We start from the raw sequence: 25,624 nt of genomic DNA, 5'->3' as shown, positions 1-25,624 counted from the left end.
ATTTCTTGTTTGTGTGCTCCCATAATTTCATTTCTTTGGTGTCTGTATGAAGCTTGAGTTAGTTGAATGCCAGAAGCCAAATACTCTTCGACTAATATCTTTTTATTAGATTTTGTGTGTGCGTGTGTGCCCACACATATGTGTGAGAGAGATATCACCCTTTATAACCCACTTTATGCCCTTGGAGACTGTGAGATGCACTCCGAAAGAATCTTTCCAGCAGCACATTTTGAACTCTATCCCCCAACGCAGGAAGATTTAAGGCATATATTTGGTTTTTGGTGGGTTTTACAGGTGTCTTGTCAGAAGGGAGGGTGGTTTCAGGGAAAAGCTGACATTGGTGTTTGTGCTGGAAGACTTCATGTTGTCACATCTCTGCCTGGTAGCTCAGGACTTTTTACAGCTCCTGAAAGTGGGGAGCAAAGCATCTCCCCCCAAAACCTGTCCTGGAGCTTGTGGGCTGGAGGAGCTGGGAGCTGGCCCAGAGTTGTTTCTAAAATCGAGCTCCCTTGGCTAGATCCTCCCAGGTTTTAAAGGCAGCCTGGGTTGAATCAAACCCCAATCTTTTCCCCATGCACTTTTCAGAGGTGAGGATGCCAAAGAAGCCCCCCCCCCCCGAGCCGGTGGCATGGGTGTGCAGTACACGTGTGGAGGACAGAGGAAGGAGGGAGCAGGACTCCTCCCTGCAGGTCCCGCCCGGGATGCGCCGTGTGGGCACAGGTACCTGCATTTATGTATTTATGCCCACAGCAAACACTTCACCTGCCGCCAACCCAGCAGAGAGTGCAAAGCTCCAGCACAGCGGGGACTTCCAGGCCCTCCTGCTCTGCTCTGCTCTGCTCTGCTCTGCCCAGGGAGAGGACAAGAGCGAAGGCTCACTGCCACCTCTAGGCAAGCACCAGCATAGGCACTTGCTCTAAAGTAGAGCACAGACAGACAATCCTGGGATTTGTCCCAAATCACTGCAGTCTCTGTGCCAGACCCCCCTATCAGCTGGTGTGTGTGTGTGTGTGTGCAGTTACATAGGCTCCTTAAGCTTTAGTATAAATATGTTTAGCCGTTTCTTTATTCCCCGGGGCAGTAATCCCTCGAACGCGTTTCGAGTCGCATAGAAATAGCAGCCGCCTAACTCCAGAGCCGCGGCTGCCGGGGATATTGCGTGTGTGATCTGTGCCGAGGCCGCGGTTTCCTAAGGATCTCAGAGAGCCGAGCATCCTGAGCGGCACGTTCCCGCCGGCGGGCTGCGAGCTCCGGCAGCAGAGCCGGCTGCCGGCCACCCGCCCCCCGAGAGAGACCCATCGCCAGCTCCTTGACACGCAGCCGAGCCCCCCGCCGGAGCCCACGGCCACCGCCGGCTCCCGAAGGAGAGGTGGGTGAGGCCGAACGGCGGCAGGAGAGGGGAAAGGGCTCAGGTTGGGAGACAGAGGGGGGAGGAGGGAAAGGAAACTTGGGGTGAGCGTTGGCTGCTGTGTTTATATTTGGCTTCTCGAACTGCTGGCGGCATATGGCCAGAAGCAAGCAGCGCTGAGCTGATTTCAGGGGAGAGGGGGAACCAGGGAGCAGCTGTGTGAGGGGCAGAGAGGAGGCTATTCCCTCTCCTGGGCAGTTTTGGGGGATAACGTGCTCGGTAGCACCGCTTGCATTTGCTCCCAGCTGTGAGAGGGGGGAAGCAACTTCTATAGACGAGGCTGGCTCAGCAGGGCTGGGCATGGCGCGGCTTCTCCAGAGCTGGGGTCTCTTCTCCGGGGCTCTCAACTACCTGAGTAGGATGAGGCGGGATTACAGGAACATGCTGCCTGTGGAGAAATCCTGTCCACAAATGCTCTTTGTTGGAGGGAGGAAGGTGCAAGCGTTTGCTGTCACACCAAGAGCTGTGTGGGAAGGGGCTCGCTGGGCGCGTGTGGGCTGGAGAGGGTCTAGCTCCACCTTCCCCATTCACAGACCAACATCTGTCTCATTAGTTGTTTATGAACCTCCAAGCCTTCCTCTCCGGGCTGACTCATGGCTACCAGCTGGAGGGAAAGGCTACCTGGAGCTCCTCCCTGTCTCAGGGGGATGCACAGGCCAGCAGCTCCCTTCTCATACTGACGCTTTGCTCCTGGCTTGCCCGGATTTATGGGCTTTGGCAAAGCTCCAGGGGATACAAAAATGAGCATTGTGTCCCATGCAGTTTTCTGCAGGTGAAGGAAGTGCTGCTGTGCTGTGGTGAGGATGTGGCCCATGGATGAGCACAGCTCACCTGGTTCCCTTAAGCTCTGGGCTAGTGGAGGGGGCTGGGATCCTGCCAGGGGTGCAGCTGTAGGGGGGGGGGGGGGGTGAGCTGCCCTGCCAAAGCTGGGGGCTGGGTCCTGGAGCAGCGCAGGGAGCCCCAGAGCACCCCAGCAGTCAGGGCTTTGCTTCCCCAGCATGATTGTGCCTCCTGCAGATCTGCCTCCCTGGCAGGAGAGCAGCAAGGTGTCAGTGGCCGGAGCTCATGTCGTGTGTCCAGGTGGCTTTGGCAGTGCAGAGTCCCCTCGAACACCACGCGAGTGCCATCACACCCACCAGCCGTGGGGACCGGTCCAGTTTCCCTGATAACAACTAGCACGCCCAGCCCTGCAGCACTAAGGCCATGCTCAAAGATATGAGCCCTGAAAAGAGAAAGTTTGGACTTTTCTTAGCCTCGGCTGAAGCTGATAATTTTCAGCCTGTGAATGGGTCACGAATCCCTTCTTTGCCCATGTGAACCTACTCATCCTCCACAGGGCAGGATTCCCTGCCCGATGGATGAGAGCAGATGTCATTGGGTAGATTACTATTAGATTAGTCCTCCTGCATCTAAATAGGCATAATTATGTTTTCGTTAGCCCCGGACAGTGCGTTACAGACTGATGTATAGTTGGTGTAAAGAGGGGAGAGTATGGGGAAAGCAGCTCCAGCCCCAATTCTGCCGCATTTGCCTACCCTCTCCCCATTGCCACCGCTGCAAAACTCCCCGTGTGCCGGGGAGGAACGGGGCTGCTCAGTTTCCTCTTCCCTGTGGGAAGTTTTGTAATTGAATCGCCTGCTGTGCTGCGCTTTCTTTGCCTGCCTGCGGAGAGGCAGCGGGGCAGGCAGGCCGGGGCTGCCTGGGGCTGGCTCCCCGAGCTGCCGGGCATCTGCGGGCTCTGTGTCTTCCCCAGGCTGAAGCCACCTCTCTGTGCTCCGGGGGGAGCTGCCTCCTGGCCTTGGGAGGAGGCTGCAAGCAGGTGAACCTCGCGCTCCCGCCCGACAGCCCGCTTGGGTTTATATAATATTATATATCTATAATTGTGTGTTTGTTGTTGCCATGGGAATGAGCACAATTGCAAAGCCTGGAGACTGATGTCAAGCCTTGGTCTGCACCGGGCCTTATTGGGGGCAGGTAAAGAGTCAGAAGGGGAAATGGGCTGAGAAGGAGCCCCTTCGCTCTCTCCCCTGCCTGCAGCCCTGGCTGGGCTCCGGTGGGAGAGGTACAGGCAGCTGGGAGAGGGGCAGGGCTGCCCCAGCCTGCGGCATTGCCCAGCTCAGGGCTGGGGGCACCGGGGGGTCCTGGGGGGCTCGTGCTGTTGGGCACAGAGTGGGCAGGAGCAACCCCGGCTGCCTGCGGCCGGGGAAAGAGGGGGCTTGTCTGCAGCCCTCAGAGCACAGCCCAGCTGGGAGCCGGGGGGGTCTGCAGCTTTCCAGGGGCAAGGAGGCAGTTGCTGGTGGAGTGGGGCTGGGCAGGGGAGCTGAGGCGGGCTGCGGAGCGGAGCGGAGCTTCCCGGCAACAAGTGGGGGCCGGGGGGGGGGGGTGTCTCTCGGCTCTTTAATTGGTGGGGGAACTTGGGGGGAGGAGGGAGAGGGGGGCGATGCTCCCCGGCAAGAGGAGGGAGGGGGAAGAAAAGCCACGCTGGAAATGAGGTTATATAAAAGATGTATGATTTGGAGAGCAGAGTGTCTCCTAATGAGGGCTGCACCGGCTCGCTCCACACCCATAAAAACCCTGGTTGGACGTCAAAGCGGATTCGCTTCGGTGATGCTGGGCTAAAGGGGCGCAGCGAGGACTGGCTCCCTCCCCGCCAGCCCAGCCGAGCCCAGCGCCGCGCCGGGCTCCGTCCCTCCGGAGCCGCCGGGAGGGATGCGCCGGGCGGCGCCGGGGCCGGGGCCGGGGCCGGTTCCTCTCCGCCGCACGGTAGGTGGGAGCGGCGGGCGGGCTGCCCCCCCCAGCCCCGCACCGGGCCCCGCTCCTCCGGGAAACTTTGCGGCGGGGCAGGGGCGTGCGGGAGCGGCGGCGGAGCCCCGCGGGACCGGGCGCCCGTCGGAAGCGCTCCCCGCCTCGGGGCTGCGCCGCTCCGCCGTGCCCTTGGCCGGGGGGCTGCGGGGGGGGGGGGGGGGGGGACGACACACACGGGCAGCAGCGGGTCCCCAGCCCCGCCGGTGCGGGCAACCGGGCTCTGCCTCCGGCTGCGGGAACTCGGGGCTCGGCGGAGGCGCCCGAGCCGCCCCCGGGCCCCGTGGCGGGGAGGGGAGCGGAGGCCACGCGTGGGATCTCCCCGGCTAAAGCCGCTTTGCTGGTCCGGCGAGACGAGGCCGTGGGTGGCCGCGGCTCCCCCCCAGCCCTCCCCCCCCAACCCCCATACACACCCCGGGCCACTGAGGTCGGTGCCCCCCCCCCGCACCCCGGGGCTCTGCTGCAAACTTCCTCCGCCGCCCCCATGCTCGGCTCCCACCCGCGTCCTTGGTGGGGGGGCCGAGCCAGCTGCGGGAACGGAGCTGGCTGGTATCTCCCTCCCCCGCAACTCTTTGCAGCAAGTTTGTATGGGGCGGGTGGGGGACACACGGCTTGCACGGGCGGGCAGTTTACCGGGGGGGGGGGGGGAAGGCGTGAGGGGACGGCAGTGTCCCCGGGGAGGGAAATCAGGGGGGAGGGAAATCAGGGGCAGGTGAGCCGCGGGGAGGGCAGGCGGCCAGTTTGGCAGGCGGGAGCGGGCGGGCAGCGTGCCCGGGACAGCCGGCAGTTTGCCCGGGGACGGAAGGGAGAGGGGCCGGGGGGGGGGGGTTTACCTGGGGAGGGGGGAAGTTTTCCCCGTGGGGACGCAGTTTTTCTCGGTAGGTGGGGCTGGGGGTGGGGCCAGTTCCCGGGTTGAGGAGGGGTTAGTTCCGGGGGGGGGGGGGGGGGGGGCAGTAGCAGGGCGGTTCCCCCCCCCCCCCCCCCCGCGGCGGGCATTGCCGGAGCTGTCCCGGGTGCTGAACGTGCGGCCGCCGCCGCCCGCCCGGAGCCCCGGGCCCCCCCGCCCCGACAGCCCAGGCACCAGCGGGGGGGCGGGGGGGGGGGCTCGGGGCTGCAGGAGACTCACCCCCCCCCCCATTGCTAGGGAGGGGGGTGACCCACGCCGGGTTCTACCGCTGCTGTTCCCCTTGTCCCACGCGATCGGGATGTCCTCGCCATCCCCGGGGTGTCCCCAGGGTACTGGGGTGGGACCAAGGTCCCCATCCAGCACAGCGTGGGGAAGAGACACCCCCCCATGCAGCTCCAGCCCCCGAGTGAAGCCCTGGGATGTCCCGCTCAGGGCTGGCTCCTGTATTTCGGGGTGAGCCGGGGGTCAGTTTGGATCTTGCCCCTTCCCTCTCCCCACCCGTACACCGAGGACTGTGACAGGCCCCTCTGGATGCCCTTGGAGCGCAGAAGGGAGTTGTAGTCGCAGGGATCAAAGGAGATGAACCCTGCTTGCCCTGCCTGTGGTCCTGCTCTTGGGTTGGTCTGCAGTAGATAGTAGAAAGCTTTTGTTGTTTTTTTTTTTTTTTACTGGCAAAGCAGAGGAAAAGAGACCTCTGTACCCGCACATCTGGAGCATCTGGTGCTGGGGTGGGTGTGCATCACCCCATCCAGCTCCTTTCCCTGCCTCAGCTCTGCGCTCCCTGAGCGCGCTGACTCCCCAGCCCAGGTGCAGACATTTTCTTCCAACGCTTTCAAGTTATGACTGTCAGGAGGAAATTCTGGCAGGCAACTTGACAATTATCTGCTGAGCCCCCGAGGAGCTGATCCGCCTCTCACTGAAATGGAGGGGAAGTGTCTCCTTCCTTCCCGTGGGAGCACAGGCTGTCTGGAGCGGGAGACGTGGGAGATTGCAGGGGGCAGTTGCAGTGGTCGGGGGCTTGACTGCTTTAAATGCCAGCTCTTCTTCCTCTTGCACATCCCCAAATGCTGATGGCTCAGGCAGACAGCAGAATGGGATCTACAGGGGTGATCACACACAAGCTGTGGGGAGCCTTTTGGGGCAGGGGGGATGTTCAAAATAGCACTCTCCTGAAGATTTCTACCTGCACATCTTGGTTGGCTATCCCTTTTCTGTTAAGGGTCTCAGGTGAGGAAGTCTTATTTTAAAGAATTTGGGTTGGCATCAGCAATTTCTTCCTCCTTCTATTTTCTTCTCTCTTGTATTACCCAGAATATTTCCTTAAAGATGCTACAAACTCAGTCATATACTCCCCAGTTTCAAAACGTGCGTATGTTTGCAAACAAACTCCCAGTACAGAGTCTCTTCTTATACAGAGGTGGGTTTTGTGGGGATATTTCTCTAATCAGATACCTGCACTGGGAGAAGCAGTACCTTCCCTCACGAGCAGAGGAGAGTGACAAGTCCTTGTGCCCTTTGAATTCTGTTTATTCTCCCTGTCAGTGCGGCGATCGTGAGCAAGGACCGGAGAGGCCATCTTAGGCAGAGGGGTTTGGGCTGAATCCTCACTTGCAGTTACTGTTGTGTATCTGCTGATGAGCTCGGGTGGGTCCTCCCTGGTACCCTCAGGGACATTTTGGTTCTGTCAGCTTTCCCCCCCCCCGCCCCGTTTTGCTTGTGTATTTTGTATTTGCTGTTTCAATAGTGTATCTGTACAAAGGCTTAGGAAAACTGCCAGATTGCCTAAATCAGTGCCTGAAAACAACTATATATAGTAACTGATAAGTCACATGAGCTTGGCTCGCATAGATTAGCATTTACCTTTCCTCAGTAATGAGAATATTGTTTGATACTTGTTGATACTGTCAATTTTTACTAAAGAAATATAACCCCGATAGCCAGGGACCGGTTTTGAGAGGAGGCTCCAAATGAAGCTAAAATGCCTGCGCTCTACTCACACTGTTCTGATTGTATCTGTGCATTAAATCAAATCTATATACACAATCTGATCTCTCAAACGTAGCCAAAAATAAACATATTGTGTCCTGAAGAGAGAAGGATCTGTAAGCCACCGTCTGGCTGGAGCTGGATGAAAGTGTGTTTGCTTCCATTCGCTTGCTCCAAATTAACTCTGCGATGGGCTGTGTGCGATACCTGACCCAACGCACCCCGGCTTGTCACGGCAGCTGTAAAGCAAGTGGAGTGAAGTACCGATATGATGCTAAGCAAGTCCTCGGGATCTGGCTGTGGGCATGAGGAACGCGGGGTCTGGAAAGCCCATATGTTATCAGTATGTTGGTTCTATATGCAGAGCGTGGAAACCTGCAAGTACTGTGTGTGTATATACAAAATCAGAGGTATTTATGCTAAGACAACTTTTTCTGTAGCCTCTCTTTCACATGACAATTCAGAAATGCCTAACGAGAACTTGCAGTGTCCTTCTAGGGTAGGCTTGTCTTAATCCCATTTTGTAGAGTCTCAGGCTTATGTTTTCAGGCACGCTGAAAACGTGCGGTTCTTCCTTGTCTTGAAAGACATGAAAGCTCAGTCTTTTCACATCATGACCTATCCTTCATCCCCAAATGCCATCAAAATGAACACGTCCTTGGAAATATCAGTGGCATATCTCAGCCAAGGGCTCCAGTCCCGCTGCAGTGCAGTGGGTGACAACCGGCTCCATGATTCCAGGATTGAGGAGCCAGGATCTGGGGAAGACAAAGTCCTCTCTTCTGGTGCGGGGAAAAACTCTGTTTTCAAGATAGGTGCTGGGGCTGCTTCAGCTGAAGGCAGCATCACCAACATGGGGCTGTCCCACAGGGGAAGGGGAAAAGCCCCAGGAACCGATGAGCGTCGGGGCCCCTTTCCATTCCTCTCATGCACTCATGGATTTTTTGCCACAGTGCCCCATGCCCAGCCCCACGTTCAAGGATGCTGGGGCAGTGAGGATGGCGTGGCTGATGCAGCTTCTAAGGAATGACCTCGCTCCCGCCAGCCTCACTGTTATCAAAAATTAGGAAGCAGAAAATTCCACATCCCCCCACCCCAATCCTGCCCAAACTAGAACCAGAGCTCTCTGTGGGACAAGGAACGGGTCCCAGGAGGCCCCCAGAGAACTTTGCTGTCACTGTTGATACTATGGCAACAAGTGCTAACAGAAAACCCTAAGAAAAGCACAAGGAGAAACTCAGGGGAACAAATTATCTTCACTTTTTGCCTTGTGCAGTCACTGACGATGCCGGTGCAGAGGGTGAGAGCTCTGCTTTGTCTCCATGTACCAGATTCATCGGTTGGGAGTCGCACCGCTGGTCCTCCTGCACCTTTTGGTGTTGAAGAGAGATGATAGCGATGGTCAGGGGACAGAGAAAATCCCCCAGCCTTTTCAGCAGCAGGCTTTCACGGGGACCTGGCAGGAGGCTTGTGCCTCCAGACCGAGGAGCCCAGGCTTGTGCCGTGAGGAGCTTGATATTTTCCTGAGGTTTTTAAATAGTGATATGAGTCACTCCTTATGAAAGTCAGTGACAATAAGGTTTATTGCTATTTAGTGTCCTAATTGGGCTACTTCTCCCACTGGCTTGTTAGAGTAGGAAAATTTAATGCCATGTTAGAAGGATTTTGGGGAGTCAGCAGCAAAGGAGGGGACGAGAACGTGAGCTGCTGAAACAAGCTGTGAGTTTAATTCCTGGACCAGCTCTGAGCTGAGAGCTCTGCCGCTGGCTTTATTGATGCCGGCTGGCGGCTCTGGAGCTATTACAGCTCCAGCCAAACTGCTGCAATTTTTAAATTCCCTTTTTATTTTTTTATTTTTTTATTTTCTAAATGGAGCAACAATTCCCCTCTCGTGCTGTGATTGGATTTTGAGACCATCCATCAGGTGGCATTTTCTCATTTATTTCCTATCTACCTATTTTGTCATTTAGGACAAAGTGGTGTTGTGTTAACACGGGCCCCATTTGTCAAACTGGAGTCACTGGTGTAATTCCAATCCTCTCGGCAAATAGATGGTGGTGAAATTTATGCTTTACAGATGGGCCAAGTCCTAATAAGAACATCGGTTTTAGATGGGGTTAGTGGTAGAATTGACGGATAGTAGTGGTTTTATCTAAACTCCATTTCAGCCACACACCACAGGCGCCAAGAAAATATTGTATGAAACAGTAATAGAGAAATGACAGGCGTGTTACTGAAATATGCTAAGCCTTGAACTTCAAATTAAGCCAAAACCTTGTTACTATCATCTAAAAAAAAAAAAAGAGGGGGGGAATTTTGTCAACACAGTTGTCTTGGCGACATTAAAATATATTGTCTGTGGTCTGCTTGGAGAGGTGCAGTTTGTATTGGATGGGGCGGAGGGGAGAAGGGATGAGGGACGTCATTAAATTACAGCAAAGTTTCAGTGTGGTTCTGCCTCCTCTAGTATTGCTGCTCCAAGGTTAGGAGTGTGCAGGATGCTGGCCCGAATAGAATAGAATAGAATAGAATAGAATAGAATAGAATAGAATAGAATAGAATAGAATAGAATAGAATAGAATAGAATAGAATAGAATAGAATAGAATAGAATAGAATAGAATAGAATAGAATAGAAATAGAATCGAATCATTTCAGTCAGAAGGGATATACAGTGATTATCTAATCCAGCTGCCTAGAAGGCATGCCGGTGGCTGCTTGTGCTGACAGGACCAGGCTTTCCTCGGCTGTTTAATTGCCCAGAGAGGGACGTTTGGGATGAAAACCAAAGCAAGGGCTAGGAGTTGGATAAATGTGCAGGTTGCGGGGCTTTGGAGCAGCTTCAGCCCAACGCTGTGGCCATGAGCAAACGTGTGTTGTTCTGTTTTCCAGAAAACAACACCCTGATTAGAGGCAAATGAACCCTCTCAGGGAATGGACATAGATATATTTATATCAGAAAGCAAGGATTTTTTTTATTATCCGTTCTTTTGCCAGCGATAGGCAAGTTTTCGGTGCAAACGCCTGTGACCTGCTGATGTGGGGGAGGCGAGGGGATCTCCAGGCACTTCATCCCCTCGGCAGCATCCTTCCTGAGCCCGCTGGTTCCTGTGGCTGCGTGGAGCAGACCAGCAGCTCTGCAGCATCACTGACGCTGGGCACTGGCACCAGGGTGTTGTACAGATGGCAGAGTACCTCTTCTTTAATTCACTCTCATGCGTAAATCAGATTTATCGGGGGTGAAGAAAATGTCATGGCCCAGGTGAAATAGCCACTTCCCAGCCTCATGTGCTGGGGATGGGAAGGGAGAAGCAGAGCTCATCGTTTAGCTGTGAATGAAAAAGGGCTCGGTCCTTCCCAGGTGGATTTTGGCGAGATTGGTGGGAAGTGGACAGTTAAAGATAGCTGGGGGAGCACTGTCTATATAGCCTCAGGATTAAAAGGCCATGTACATAGCTACACCATGGCGTCGGTCTGAGCCGAACAGGAGTTCGGCGCAGAACTGCTGGCACGAGCAAGCTGGCTGCCAGTGAATCACTTTAATGCTCCATTTTCGGTTGCACAAACACGCAGGTTTACAGTAACTGTGCATATGTTGCATCCCATTGCTCCTCATCAGATTCACTGACGCTCCACGGGTCGTAAAAATTAAATGGGCATAAATCCATCAGCCCTGGGGTTCTTCGTTGAATGCTATAAATCCCACGAAAACTAATTAAATAGGACAATGGTGTCCATTTAAAGCTGGCACATACAAATGTAAGCTATTACCGCAGCAAAGACAAGACTCAAAATCGATTTGCAAGGGCAAGGGCAACTCGAGTGCCCACGCCAAAGGGTTGGTGTTGGGTACATCCTAGCTCACCATAGCTTGCAGCTCCTGGCCGGGAGAGTTAAAAGATTGCTTTAAGCTCCTAAGATTGATTTCTCCTCTGCTTCGCTTTCTAAATCAAATCATCCAATTAACATGTGTGCTGGAGTTTGTTGCTTGAAATGTTATCTGGCGACTCTAAAAGCTTTTCGTTATTGCTTTTCGCAGGGCTTGTTTGTTAAGCAAATGTCTTCGTCGCTGCCGTAGGGGAGCCTGTTCTGCTGCTCTTCCCTGCGCTGATTAAAGCCTCCAAACAAGCGATGTCAGCGCGGATCGGGGTCGGGATCAGAGTTAACGCTTTTCGTAACGCTTGTCTGGGGTGCTACAAGTGTGCAGCTCTGCAGGGTTTGTTGCTCTTCTGTAATTTGTGTTGGTTTTATGCTTTGGAAAGGGGAGGGAAACCGAGGCAGGGGGTGGGACAGCACCGTCTGTGCGTGTTTATTCAAGCGGGGTGGCTCGGCAGGGAGCTGAGCCCGGCTTTGCCCATGGCATTGGCCATTTCCCGGTTATCTTTCAGGGGTGAAATAAGCGTTTCCACCTGAATAGCACTCACCCCAGTGAAACCCTGCTCACTGAGCTGCTCTCACTGGTTTTAAGGAGTTAGACATGACACCTCCAGTAGCTTTAAATGTACGACCTGACAAACATACTACTGCTCTTGGGTTCATAAATCAGATTCTTAATGATGCTCATAGGGAGAACTGAACTCGGCAGAGCTGAGCGCAGCTCAGCTGCCCGCGCTGCAAACAGCTGGCGTCTCCCCATCGCTTTGCACGGGGCTGAATGCTTCAGGTTTCATCCAAAACGTGTCCCCTCTGGGAACAGGCCTGCACATGTCCCGGGACGCCCTGGGAGCTGGGCATGGGGGAAGCCCTCACCCATGCTGGGTGACTGGGGAAGTCTTCCCCGTGCTCTCACGTGTCTCCCACTGCCTTCTCGTGCCCTGAACTTCTCCTTCTCCCTCCCAGCTTCAGTCTGAGTTTGCGCAAGATTTTGTATCTGGAAGATGGTTGGACTTGAAGATCTTAAGTTTATTTTCCAACCCAAATGATTCTATGATTCAGTGAAAATGCTTGTCCAACTCTTCTCCAAAGGAGCAGAAGGGTCAGGGGCTTAGAGACAGGTTGCCCTCAATCTCCTTGCTTGCCTCTCTGCTTTCTGGCTTTTTTCTGATCTTCTTTACTGTGGGGAGAAGCCAATAAAGAGGAAAGAGAAGGATTGAGTTGGAGGGAAGGGAAAAAAATCCTGAACAGGCAAATAATGTCATTCCCTGTCTTCCAGCCAGTCCCCGGTTGCTTTAGCATCTGTGGCGGGGGGAGATATCGGCCACTGATCGCCCACGGGCGAGACTGCGCAAGGTCCCTGGGAATGAGTTACCCTCTTGTCTGTAGGGGACGTGCTGGTGCTCACCTCCATCTTGGAGAAATCCCTGTCTGGGTGCTTAAGTATCCCCTATAATCTATTTTTTTTCTCCTCTTCCGGCTTGTAGGGAATGCTGAGATGTTGGTGGGTTTTGGGGATGGGGAATGATGTGCACCTGGCAATAACGCTGTTCCCTGGGATCTTGCAGGCTGGACCTGCGTATATGTAGCAGATTATAAGATTTGCTGTAAGCTTCTTGGAGGAAAGGACTGAAAATTGGCCTGTTGGGAGAAGAGTGAGGGTCTGTAAACACTTTGGGGCGAGCTCAGCATCGGCCCGTTCCCCTTCGAGCACCGCAGTAAGGGCTTGAGCTGGGCTGAAAGGGCATCATCACCTCCAGCTGTTGAGCATCTGCCCACAGGAGCTGCTGGGATGCCCAGCGGTGACAGGGGCTTGTGCCGGCCAGTGCCCCAAGATGACCCTGGCCCCTCTGAGATGGGCACGATACAAACGCAGACTTCACCGACTGCGAGGAGTTTGTGAGCGCCGTGTAGCAGGTGACAAATCCGGAGCAAATAACTGGGTTGTCCCCGTGAAGGGAAGCTGACAGTCTGGCACTTGCGTGGCACTTACGCCGCTTTCGAAGCCTCGCTCATCCTTACGACATCAGCTAATACATTAGAAAGGAGTCCTGCATGAGTCGGTGGCTTGCCTGGATGTCAGGGTGACGGCGACCTTGTTTGCAGGAGGGACTGGGGGATGCAGGGACCGTCCTGGTGGGCTGCCGGGAGCAGGGGGAGGAAAAGACAGACCCCTGGGCAGGGAGAAGAAAGCTGGTCCTGTGGTTTGGCACCGGCACCAAAGAGGCTGTGAAGGAAGGGGAAGACTTGGCTGGGGTCCTGCAGTGTCCAGTGCTGCCAGTGAACGCTGGCTCTGGCTGGGGAAGGAATGGAAGGGCTGGAAAGAAAGGATGGAGGAGAGGGGTTGGAGCTTCCCTGTAGGAGCAGATATCTGCTTCTCTCCATCCTCCCCAAATATGTGACCTTCCCTCCCCAGGCGGCCTGAGGATCTGGGGAACATGGAACATGTCCTGCTCTGCTGCCCTGAGCCCTGGGAGGTGGCACAACCCATCACGGCTGGCAGAGGTCCTGCTCCAGTGACCCCTGGCCAGGGCCACTTGCGGGAAGTCACCCAGTAATTATGGCTTGTGTCACCCGGGTTAATTAGTCCTTGAGGACGTGACTCCTCACTGACCTACTCAGGTGGCATTTAACCCTTTGCACGCTGCTACTGCTCTGCCAGGCTGAGTAATGGCAGGAAAAGGGCAATAGGGGTTAAATCCATCAGCTGGGGTTATTGGTCTCTAATTGCTTTATTCTTTACTCGCCTGTAAAAAGCCAGTCCGGGGTCACAAGCCTTTGTCACATGAGGATTAAAATGCTCAAGTGAGTTAATGCCGGGGCTGGTGTCACTGCCCTGCTCCTCAGATCCCTGTTTGTCCCATCCGGGTGCTGGCAGATGGGGCAGATGGGGCTCAGTGCTTGGTGTCTGAAGGTGCAAATGGTGCCCTGAATGTTCTGCCTCTGAGAGACAGGGGAGTGTTCTCCTTGGCACATCAGTGCCTCCAGCCTGCAGATCTAGTGCCCTCTGTTCTCTCCTCAAAATTCAAATTTAAAAAAGAAAACGAGGCATCTGCATTTCAGCTTGCTGCTAAATGTCAGGGCATGGTCCCGGAGAGAAATGTTCTCCAGAGCATCTAAGAAATGGCAGGGCAATGCAGAGAGGATTTGGGAGCTGAGGTTATCGAACGCAAGCGTAAGCATGTAAGAGCCAGGGTCCCATTAGGAGTCAATGAGACATGGCTCCCCAGGCCGCCCGAGGGCTGTAGAAAGTCATGCCCATCTGCATGAGGTTCCCCCGAGAGCTGGCTAAACTCATTGCATGTTCTCCTCTAGATGGTTTTCCATCAGCTAGAGCAGTTTGCTTGGGAACTGGATGGCAGAGCTGGGCACGGGGGAGTGCTAGCTTTGCCTCCTGCGTCCCCATGCCAGGCTTGAAATACGGGGAGAGGAGGAGCTGAGGCTGTGATCCCTATAGCTGGGCTTAAAAGCACTTGCCATTCGAAGTGCTTGCTGTAACTCAGGGTAAGGGGAGCTGAATGTCCTCTTCTACTGCCTCGTTTTGCTTGTGACTGCTACTCTTTCTCCTGACGCATGGAAGTGGTCACGGTGTGACAGCTCCTACGGAACAGGTTTCATCCTGGATGGGGACATACTTCCCCTGTCTGGTCACCCTGACCCATCCTGACCATCAGGTTGTTGGATACTCTGGAAAACACAGGGAGACAAGATCCTCGGCTGGCAGAAATAATCACCGCCGAGCTCCATGTGACTCTACCCATTTGCTGGACTTGCACAGTTTTTGCTTGCGACCCACGGGCAAAGCAGGGAGGGTCCGAGCAAGGTTGCCCAGCACCCCTCTCCCAGGGCTCCCCCGCCCCTCCCTGCGTTTTCCCAGCCCCTGCCGAACAGATGGTGCTGATTTTCGCAGGGGGGCTGGAGGAAACAAAGCCCAGAGTGATGGGAGGCTGCAGCCTGTCTCCCAAACGCAGCCCGGGGGATGACATCTGTGGGGACGGGCTGATGCGTGTGGGTGTCTGTGGCATGCCGAGCTGGCGCTTACGCCTGCCCTATCTCACTTTTCTTTCTCCTTTGTTTTCATTTCTTTGTTTTCTTTCTTTTTTCCTCCTTTCTAGATAAAGAAGCTCGTGGACCGTTTGCAGGGATGTCGGTGAAGCAAGCGGGCTGCCTCCCCGCCTCTGCCCAGCGCAGGACCAGAGGCTGACTGGAAGCTGACATGTTGCCCCCTCCAGCCCCTGCTCTGCTGTGCGATGCCCAGCCCTGCCTGCCCTGCCTGCCCTGTCCCTAGCCTTGCTCTCCACCGGTGATACACGCTGCTTTCCCTGGGCTGCATTTCGAGCATGCTGCAGAAAGCCAGCGCGCAGCCGAAGCCCGGAGGAGTTTTGCGGTGAGGCCAGTTGATAAAAGCCAAAGAGTTGCCCCTTCCCCGCCCCTGCGTGGATAAGCATCTCGGACAGCAAATTTCTCTATGCTCAGTGGGTGTCAAGGTCCTGGTCTGCAGGCTCAAAGAGGCGGGGCTGCCATGGAAGAGAATGTGTTCAGCGTGCAGCAGATACAGCCCAACGTCATCTCAGTGAGGCTCTTCAAGCGCAAGGTGGGCGGCCTCGGCTTCCTGGTGAAGGAGCGCGTCAGCAAGCCGCCCGTCATCATCTCGGACTTGATCCGGGGAGGGGCTGCGGAGCAGAGTGGCCTCATCCAGGCTGGAGACATCATTTTAGCTGTCAATGGCAGGCCCCTGGTGGACATGAGCTATGAGACCGCACTGGAGATACTGAGAAGCATCGCCTCCGAGACCTACGTGGTCCTCATCCTGCGGGGCCCCGAGGGCTTCACCACTCACCTGGAGACCACTTTTGCAGGTGACGGGACGCCGAAAACCATCCGTGTCACCAGACCCCTCTGCCCAACTCCGAAGGCAGTTGACTTGTCCAACCCAAGCTTGCACGGCAAAGAGCAGCCACTGCCAGCAGCCGACCACACCATGGGCTCCCTGTGGACAAGAGAGATCAGGCGGGAGGTGGAACCGATGGTCCACGTTAACGGCGTCGTTACCGGCAGCAAAGGGCAGGACGCCGGGAAGGGGAAGGAGGGTGCTTGTGGTCACCCTTGCCTCAATGGCAGCGTGGAAGACAATGAACTGCTCAAAGAAATTGAGCCTGTCCTGGATCTTCTGAAGAGCAGCAGTAAGGACAGCGATGGAGATGCACCCTCCAAGGTAGAGACAAGAGATATAGAAGTCCAGGTGGACTGGTAGGTCCCTAAATACATTTTTTACATTTGGTGAAATGTGCTGGTTTTGGCAACCTGACGTGGCTGGTTTAGGTGTTGGTGAACACCTCTCCAGAAATGGCTGCTGTCTGACACAGCAGGATGGAGATGGAAAAGAAGGGATGTAAAAAAAGGGGGGAAGCAGTTGATGAGGGGAATATAAAAATAATGAAAAATTGGGAGTAGATGGTGGAAGAAAGGGAGGAACATGTAAGTGTGGGAAATCGGGGAGACAGCAGGAGTAATGTCTCATGGAAAGTTGAGCTATGCGATGTGGTGGATCATGGGCTGGGCCGGGATTTGTTTCTGTTCTATGTTCTCAGTCTCATTTCTTTTAAGTTTAAACAAAATGCCGTGCCTCAGTTTCCCCACCTGTCAAATAAGATTCATGGTATTGTGTGTCCTTGCTATCCTGCTTTAGAGCTCTCCAGTTGAAACCTGCTATTGATTAACTGCCGGAGAGGGAGAAAGAAGGTCAGATCAGCAGAGAAGGATGCTTCCCAGGAGAAATGAGTTTCAAAACCTTCTGTGCTTTTGGCAGTCAGGCTCTGGCTTGGGGAGGGGAGAGAGGAGCCCCAGTCCAGCTCCAGCTGAAGCCAAGGGGACCTTTGTGCAAGGGCAGCGGGACCCGCCTTGGGGTGCTCCCGTCTTCTGGGAAGTGGGGGAAATGTTTCCCGTCGAGAGCTCAGAAATGGCCATCCCTTGTTGAAACACAGCAGCGGAGCTGCCTGTTCATCCCCTCTGCTCTTTCTAGACCAAGCTGATTATTTCAATAAGCGTATGCATGTATAACAAGGGTGAGGATGCACGCATGCTTGCCCCATGGCTTCTTGAGGAAGGTGAAGTCCTATCGTGTGGGTGGAACTGCTTCATTTCTGATATCTGCTTCTGCAAGGGGCCATGTGTGTGGTGTTGCCCTCCTGATCTTCCTCAGCATTTCCCCGAGACGTAGACCATTGCTCTGGAGCTGAAGCCGCTCCCTGTGGCCCTTCATATTTTGCAAAAATGTCGTTAGTAACTATTTTTTTTTTGCGTATCCGCTCTCTCGCCTCCTGGCTGTTTATTAGCAATGATAGGTTGTCTTTTCCCGGTGCCTTTCCCCAGGTCCCCAAACACATTTTAACAGTGTCAAGTGCCGCAGCAGGTTGTGGCTGCCCTCGGTTATTGACTGGCTGTAACAGCCAGTAGGATTTTTCAGGAGGGTGTGCTGAAGCTGGTGGTCTCAATTCAGTGATAGAGGGATTTGTAACGTCAAGTTCCTTTGCTGCACCTGCTTGCTTAAGGAGAGGGGGAAAAAAATCGTTTTGTTTTGGTTTGTTTTATCAGAAAAAACGAGAGGGTAAAGGCAGAGCTGTTGACTGCGGAGGAGCGGGATCCCTGTGGTGGGTTCCCTGCCCGGCTCGGCAGCAGAGCCCAGGCTGAGCTCCGGACTGTTCCCGTCACAAACCAGCACCCATGCTGTGTGTTTTCCATTTTCTTTTTTTTTTTTTTTTTTTTTTTTTTTGAATTTCTGGTTGGTTTTGCGCCTTTGTTTCTGCTCTCTCCCAAATTGTGCTTTTTTTTTTTTTTTTTTCTGCAGAGGACAGTTACTCAAACCCCGTTAGGGTGGTCACACTGAGTCAGAGGGAAAAAAAATCAGCAGAGCTCAGCGATGGCGGCGGGTGGCAGATGTCTGGGGAAGAGCGGTGGGACAGGGCACGCTGGGGGACAGCCTTCCCTGCCCTCCCCTCCCTGCCACACACACCCCGGGTCTCATGCACTTAGCTGCTTTTGGAAGCTGTTGGGTTTGGTCTCTGCTCTGCAGTAGGAGGCAATTTATCCCCTGAGCCCAGCACTCTCTCTTGAAGGCTGAGGGCTACCTGCCCAGACTGCACATCCTTTAATCCAGCACCAGCCCATCCCTAGGGGAACCTGGTTTAAGCAACCAAAGAATTGAGACCTTGAAAGGGTTGTGCTTGACTGCAGGTCCAACAAAATGTGCAGGCGTGCTTAAAAATCTCCTCTGTCCCTCTGTTTTTGCTAAGACTGCTGTGGTGGAGCTGGAGGTCATAGCCCAGCGAAGCCCTCAGAGAACACAATCCCAAGCCCTGATACAGGATACCAGCCTCACGCTTCAAACCGTGTCCCCCGCTGTCCCCATCTCATCCCACCAGCTGCAGGGTCTCCGAGGAAAGTCTGCTCCAGCTGCAGGGAGGGATGAAAACCGTGTTTTTTTCTTTGAGGAGTCTCTTCTACTCTGAGAGATTAAACTGAAACATTTTGAATTCACTTAAACTGAAGGACCTTGAACCAGCAAGAATATTAGCTGATGGGTATTTCACCAAAATTCCACTCACTCTATTTTTCAATACCCTTAAAAAAAAAAAAAAAAAATCTATGTAATCTATGTACCTTGGGACTGAAAATCCACTTTTTGGTCAAAATTAGTCTTCAGTATTCTGCTTGATGAAAAGCTGCAGCCTCGCTCTTGCGGTAGGACTCTGTGTGAGTGAGAAGACCTGGGCTCGAGCAGAGGAGCGGGAAAGGAGATATACTGCAGGGAAAACTTGTTGAGAGCTGCTCTGCAGGGTAAAGGGCATTTCTCGGCCGCCTCTCCTCCCTCTCTGGTGACAGTCTGGAAATGATTCATCTCCTCGGTTTGGTCTCAGAGCTGGGGCATTGTGAAGGTCTTCTACACTGAGAGTTTCCTTGGTCCATAGGAGAAGTGCAGAAAGGTCAGGGAGCAATGGGGAGCAGATAACTGGGGAGACTGTGTTGGTTGGTGCCAAAGAAATGCCAAAAAAATAAGCAAGCCTTATCAGATTGATGCAGCTCTCAGACCATCGGCTGTGACTTCTCCAGGCTGGGGGGTGGAGCAGGCAAAGCTGGTGTTAGTGAGAACAGGAATAGAGCTCTACCTGGACACCAGGAGGGTGAAAAACCTTTCTCAGGGTTGAGCTTGACCCCTACAGCCTGGACCACTTGCCATCAATTCAGCTGGAGATGCTGGTCTTGGGACCAATCCTGTTCTGTCTCCGTCTTCGCCTGGTGCTGACCTTCACAGCCTGCAGCACTTTGTGAAAGCCGGTCCGGCTCGCAGAGCTGTGACAGCTTTCCTAGGGCAGAAAGGAATGGTACAAGTTGGAGGTTATTCACAAGGAGCCAAACACTTCTTGTTCAAGGTGGGCTTTGCCAAAAGTGATTCAAGTTACATCTGATACTTTGGGCTTCCAGCCCATGTCTCTAGTGTTAGCTCCAAGGAAAACTGGAAACTGTGAAGTTTGCATTGGGGGAAAAAAACAGTTCCTCTCCATCCCCTGCACCCGTGGTCTGCACTCCCCGGGTGAGTTGTCCCTGCAATGACCTGGCTTTTGCTCCCTGCTGATTTCCAGCTGTAAGGTGTCCTGGGTCCATGGCGTGTGCCTGTGGGGTGGGCTGCGACCACAGCTGAATGTCTGCTACTTGGCTGAAGCCGTCAGAGATGAAGTTGATCATAAAACAGAGCTTGGAAGTGGGGCGCAAGGTATGATGAGAGCTGGCATTTCTGCCATGAGGCTCACCGTGGGCTAGAAAACAAAAATAGAGTTTGATTCACTCACTGCCAGCTAACCTAGGTCTGTTTTTCCCTCTGAGCTCTAGGGAGATTGTCATGTCCCGTCTTCCCTCCCTCTCCCCCCCCACTGACTTGCTGGTATTTATTTTTCTTCTCAGGTCTATTCCATAACATGAACAGCATGATGGAAACATGGCAGTTTCGGTCCAAAAAGCAGCATCAGCATCCCTGGGAGGGAGGAGTGTGCTGAGAGCAGGAATTCTGTTTATGAAGGGTTTCAAGGTTTCAGGCTCCATCCTGCATTGGAACAAACCCCATAATTTTGCAGTTCTTGAAGAGAAAATTCTCTTCCTCCCACCTCCTTTGCCGCCGCCAAAATCTCTTTGTGTTGCTCACAACATTTCATTTGCATTTCTGATGTCTTCATTATTCTGTCCTTGGACATGAAACTTTAAAACCTCTAAAATGAAAAGGTTCCCTGAAACTATCATGTTATTCCATTCAGCAAAATGGTGAAGGAGGAAGCTTTGGCAGTGAATAACCCTCCCCTTCTCTCTCTCGGTGGATTCTTCTTCTTCGTCACTCTGACTACATCAGTCTAATCCAGAGAGGGATTTTATGCCTGCAAACAGCATATTCCACCCAAATATACCCTTGTGGAGGCCTCTTGGACCAGTCTCCAAAGCACCCTTCACCCGCTCAGCCCTCTGTGCTGGCACTGCTTCTTTCATCCCATGGGATGACCGTTCTCCTTGCACACGCTCCCAGCAAACCCACGACCCACATACAACCCATGGCCCCGCGCTCTCCCAGCAGCCCTGAACTACGTTTGGCCTCTAAATAAGATGCGGAGGCTGAAACCCTGCGGGTGCTCTTTGGGCACGGCTGGGAAGGGACGAGCGCGGCGGTTGCAGGTTGCATCTGACGCTGGCTGAATCGCGAATGATGCCGATGGGACGTTGGGATCGCTTGGATTTATTCTCAGGTCTTGATCTGTCAATGCCTACTCAGCAGCATTTATCAGCCTCATATTTCATAGGCTTTTCTCTGAAGCGTCTCTGTGCAGCTTGCTGGGTTTATTAGTCCCTAATCCCAGCACTGGGCACAGCCCAGAGACGCTCTGACCTTCTGAGGGCACAAGACCTTCTTCAAGCCATGCCGCACGCTTGTCGATGAAGTGTTTGTCCTCTTCCTTCAGTGCAGTTCAAGCTCTCCTTTCCCATGTAGGAAGTGGTTTCATGCTTTGATTGCTCTGCCGTTGCCTGCTCCGGGCACGCTGACCCACTGCCCCTCCAGAGAGCTCATCCCACCTTTTGGCATTATTCCTTCTGCTTCCAACATTCCCGTTTGCTTCCTGAGCTCTGCTCCATCCTCTATACCCTGCAACCCCAGATCCTGCCCAATCCTTTCTCCTGCCTCTGCCTTAAATGTGTGTTCTTGTGCCAGACCTTGTTTTAACTCTCGAGGTGAGGAGTCTGCAGCCAGCATGTTTTCCAATGCTGCAGACTCTGAGCTGCCCCAGGAGGACGGTAGCAAGGAACTATTAACCTCTGAGGATGCAATGCCCTCTGAGAATGGTTTTCCATGGGTCAAAAGAAAGATGTGGCAAGAGCCATTTACCCCAGCCTCTAGAACTGGAAGGAGGAGCAGTGTGCAGCGGAGCCTTGCAGCCATCTCCAAGGACACACGAGGAGAGGGGAAGAAAGTAAAAAGAAGATATTTCTCTCCTGAAGCTCAGAGCAGGCGAGGTGTGCATGTGTGAGCTTTCCACACAGTCCCAAGCCCAAGCGTAGGGTTTTCAGCCACCGGGACGAGGGCCTGAAAGGATCCCATCCCCCGTGGGGTGCTGCTATCGGCAGCACGGCATGAGAGCCATCATCAGAAGTGTGGACATCGGCATCCTTATCGATTCATCCGAACTGGACCCTGGGGATTGCAGCAGCCAGTGGTATCTCTCATCTCTGCCTGGGAAATCAGAGAGATTTTTCTGCTAACAAAAATCAAAGGGGCGAAGTGACAAACTTTCTTTTTAATTTTTTTTTTTTTTTTCCTTTCTTTTTGGAAAAGCTTTGGAGAAATTTCTCAAAGGGCTGTCTCAGCAACTTCCCTTCTGCTTCATCACTCTGAGCACTGCAACATCATCAAATTAGTCAAAAGAAAACAGTGGTGCCTCTCATTTCTCCAAACAGCCAGATGCTCTTTCCGAGGTGAGGCAGCCTCCAAGGCTCTGCCTTTGCACCAGTGGGGGAGGGCAGGATTCCTCTTCCTTTTTTTAAGTACTAAATTTTGCTTTCAGAACAAAAGACGACCTCAAACAAGGTCCCTTCCCCAAAACCTGCTCTGGACCCAAGAGATCTTGCTAATAGTATTTAATTAATCTGGCAGCAGGACCACGTCAGAGAGAAATATCTGGATCCTGGATCTGGCCTTCGGGAAAGTTCAGCCAAACAAGTGCCTCCAAGGACAGATCTTCAGCATTGCTTCCAGTGCCTCAAAGACACTAAAGTGGTGCTTTTAAAAATGTTGTTCGTCCCCCCAGAGCGCCCAGGTCAGGTCTGACGGTGAGTCGGGAGGGTTTCTCCACGGGCTGCCGGGAGCCGAGGGCGAGCTCCCCTCCCCTGCGTAGCCGCAGACCGGGCTGCCCCACGGCAGCTCCCTGGCAGTGCCCAACCTGGCTGGCCCGAAACACCCCTCGGGGGCCCTGCGCCCTCCCCATCGCCCGCTGGGAACCCGTGAGGACGGCCCCTTGGGCTCTCTTGTCGCTACAGTGCTTTTGGAAGCGTTATCAGGGCACGGTGTCTTGGCCATCCTGCCAGTCTCCTTGAGCGTGTGAGTGGCATCCTTGTGTGAACGTGGCAGGTCGCCCCGCATCTGTGCTGGGGGCTGGGGAAGCCAAGTCAAGAGAGGAACAGAACTGACCCAAAAGACCCTGTTTCTGTCTGAGTTTGCAAACAAGGCAGTTACAAGAAATGGGCAGGAAATATTTGTAAGATGAAGCAATTGATTTTTTTTTTTCCTTTTTTTTTTTTTTTTTTTTTTTTTTTTTTTTCCCCCCCATCTGGAGAGAGGCTGTGGCTGCTCTGAATGGGCTTTTCTCTCCCTGTCTCTCTCCAGAGGACAGAGCCGGATACTTCTGGGGCGGGCTCATGTAGGAGATGTCTGCAGTAGCTCAGCGCCGCGGCACGCACCCGCGGCCCCGCGAAGGACAGACCTCCTCACCCAACGCTGAGCGAACCGCAGCACAACGCCAGCACGGAGACTAGAGATACAACCACGAGTTTAGTCTAATGGCTTTGTCGCAGCTACACTTGGCTGCGCTTTTATAGCAGAGACTAAGGGTGAGGGCAGCACCTCGCTGCCTTGCTCACGCAGCCATAAACCCATCACGAACAGCAATAACGCAGCCCGTTTCTGCCCCAGTTGCAAACATGCAATGGGACGTGGAGCATTTGCTCCTGTGCATCCAACCCTCAATGCCACCTGGATTTCCCGGCTCCTCAGGAAGGCGCATCTCACTGTCGGGTGACGCTCGAGACCAGGGAACGGGAGCAGGGCCCCGCTCCAGCAATACTTGCAACACACAAAATAGCCAACCTACAGCAATGACTTAATTCAAGCATCTGGTCTTTTTCCATGCTCTTGGCACAGGTACCAACATTTATGGTTTTGCTGGTGTGCGGGCAATGAGATTACACGTGCAGCCTCCCGGCCAAGACGTCCGGCTGCTGCTGCCGACTGATGGATTCCTCTCCAAGGTTTCCTTGTGCCGGCACACACCCGCTCAGATGGGCTTGCAAACACCTTCCTGGAAACAGCAGGTCGTGCCAGGCACCTGCGGGCGTACACTCAGTGTCATTTTGGAGGGGCCTGTGGGATATCTGGCACACGGGGGTCTGACTGCCCAAGCCTCTTCGGTCTGCATAGAGGCAAAGTCTGTGCCCCTGGAGAAGCACTGTGGTCCCCGGGAGGCAGATTCCCTTTGCTAAGTCCCAGGCACCAGTAAAGCCAAGGGATTTCTTCCATCACCTTATGGATTTAGTGCTTGTGTCTTGATTTTGGGCCAGTTATGGGGAGCAGCACACTGGGGATTGTCAGCTACAAGAGATGGCTCATGTATGCCCATAATTTCATGTCCTCAGAGGCCCTGTGTTGACCTGTCACAACTCTCCCTGATATGATGGGGCTCAGGGCAAGAGGGCAAGAGTGCAGCCATGGAAATGAATATTCTCCAGGGGGTTTAATAGCTGACCTTGACTTAGGGGAAAGAGCCAGATTTGCAGAGTCTTCAGCCTGCTAATTCTCTGCCTTGCTGCTGGGAATTCTATAGGGGGAGGTAGGCTGGACGTGTCAAGAGACCCTCAGCTTCCCCTTTGGATGGGCTGGCAGTGGGCAGAGTGAGTACTGTGTGGCACCGCCACCCTGTAGCAGAGGGCCAGAACCTATTGTCTTTGGCTGCGGCTGTGCGGTGCGGCGGGTGGGGTTTCTGGTGTTTTATCTGATTGAAACCCTTTCACATACTCACAGCTTGCTTTTCCTGAGGGGAGGCAGACAAAACTCAGTAAAAACTGCCCCTATGCTTGTACCTCCTTGCTTGCACCAGGCTGGCCACACTGACCATAAGGCAGCCAATATTGGGAAGGTGTCCAGGAGCCTGGTGTAGTATTTTGGCAGCAGAACAAAATTTTTTGTTCTGTAAAGGCAGAAAAATTACAGAAATCTTAAAGCACAGGGAGATTGTCTATAAACAAAGTCTTTTCCTTAAGCTGTACCTACAAGCTGGGGGGAAAGGAGGATTGTGAAACTGAATTTGTTCGTACGCGTGTATCTTCCCAAGACGGTGTCAAGAGCACCGTGTGGGTGTGAATTATTTCTTGAGTGCAAGTGTCCTACTTTGGTCAGTGCCCAAAGCCCACCGTCATTAATGGGAAGGCTCATTATTGACTTTAGTGGGCATCTGGAAGACTTTTAAGAACTGACAGCAGGAGCAGAGCAATTGCCAGCGTGCATTACCTCGGTGGTCTGTTGAGCCAGGGCGAAGGCAGCGGGGCTGCGAGCCGCAGGGCTGTGCCAGTCCTGTCCCATGGCCCCGTGCAGCCCAACCCACGGAGCAACTTCCCACGCGTGGCCTCACCAGGGCGGTCGGTGCCTTTGGTGCGGATGCCGCAGCCTGCCTTCTCCGAATATCACGTCTCTAAACCCCATTTGTTTTTCTCCTCCGTGAGGGCTCATATGGCAGTGGTTTTCCATCACCTGCTTGGATGGCATTTAACAGCCTCACCGCCATCCCGCGGCACGTTCCCCAGGCAAAGCGTGTGCGGCAGACTGTGCGCACCGAGAGTTACACCCGTCTCACTGCGCAGGCCAGGGCAGCCGGTGCTGGGGACATCCTCAGTCCCACAGCCTCACCAACGGCCCCAGCTCCGTGGAGGCAATCCATCAGTTTGCTTGAATAAAAACTCTTGCACTCGCCGGCATTTGCAGCATCTGTAAAGGTCAGGAAGAGGAGAGAGAGCTGTCTCTCCCTCCTGGGAGCCACCTATTTTTTCTTGGGATTTTTTTTTTTTTTTTTTTTTTTCCTTTCTCTGCTCATAAACACCACGCTGCTCTGCAAACCCAGCTGGTTTTGCTCTGGGGTTTTGCTCTGAGGTTTTGCAGCTGGAATTGCATGCATCTCTCCTTTCCCCAGGTCCATGCTTGCTTTCACAGGGCTCCAGCTCGGTTTTTGGGGTGCAGAGGGTCTGGTGTGTAACCCTGCTAGAGCCAGTGTTGTGGCAGGGGTTTCCTGTTGTTTTGCAGGCACTGCGCTCGCCCGCGCAGCGAAATTTCTATTGTGTTTGAGTTGCCCTCGCC

General features: G+C 53.8%; 1 protein-coding gene across 4 annotated transcripts in view; it reads left to right on the top strand.

Annotated features, from left to right (window-relative positions):
* The window catches only part of NOS1 (nitric oxide synthase 1), a 77,343-nt gene that overhangs the window by 14,325 nt on the left and 37,394 nt on the right, over positions 1 to 25,624 (top strand). Inside the window, exons 1-2 of one of the 4 annotated variants that reach the window (XM_033001467.2) lie at positions 1,188 to 1,369; positions 15,090 to 16,224. In XM_033001467.2, the coding sequence (XP_032857358.2) occupies positions 15,443 to 16,224 (782 nt within the window). In that variant the 5' untranslated portion in view covers positions 1,188 to 1,369; positions 15,090 to 15,442. Of the gene's footprint in view, positions 1 to 1,187; positions 1,370 to 3,362; positions 3,383 to 3,906; positions 4,172 to 15,089; positions 16,225 to 25,624 lie in introns of those variants that run through there. The other 3 variants (XM_033001469.2, XM_033001466.2, XM_033001468.2) reach the window with 3 other exon arrangements.

This window comes from Tyto alba, unplaced genomic scaffold (assembly GCF_018691265.1).
Source record: "Tyto alba isolate M040663 unplaced genomic scaffold, T.alba_DEE_v4.0 Super-Scaffold_44, whole genome shotgun sequence".
NCBI classification, from domain to species: Eukaryota; Metazoa; Chordata; class Aves; order Strigiformes; family Tytonidae; genus Tyto; species Tyto alba.
This window is presented reverse-complemented; position numbering and strand designations above follow the sequence as displayed.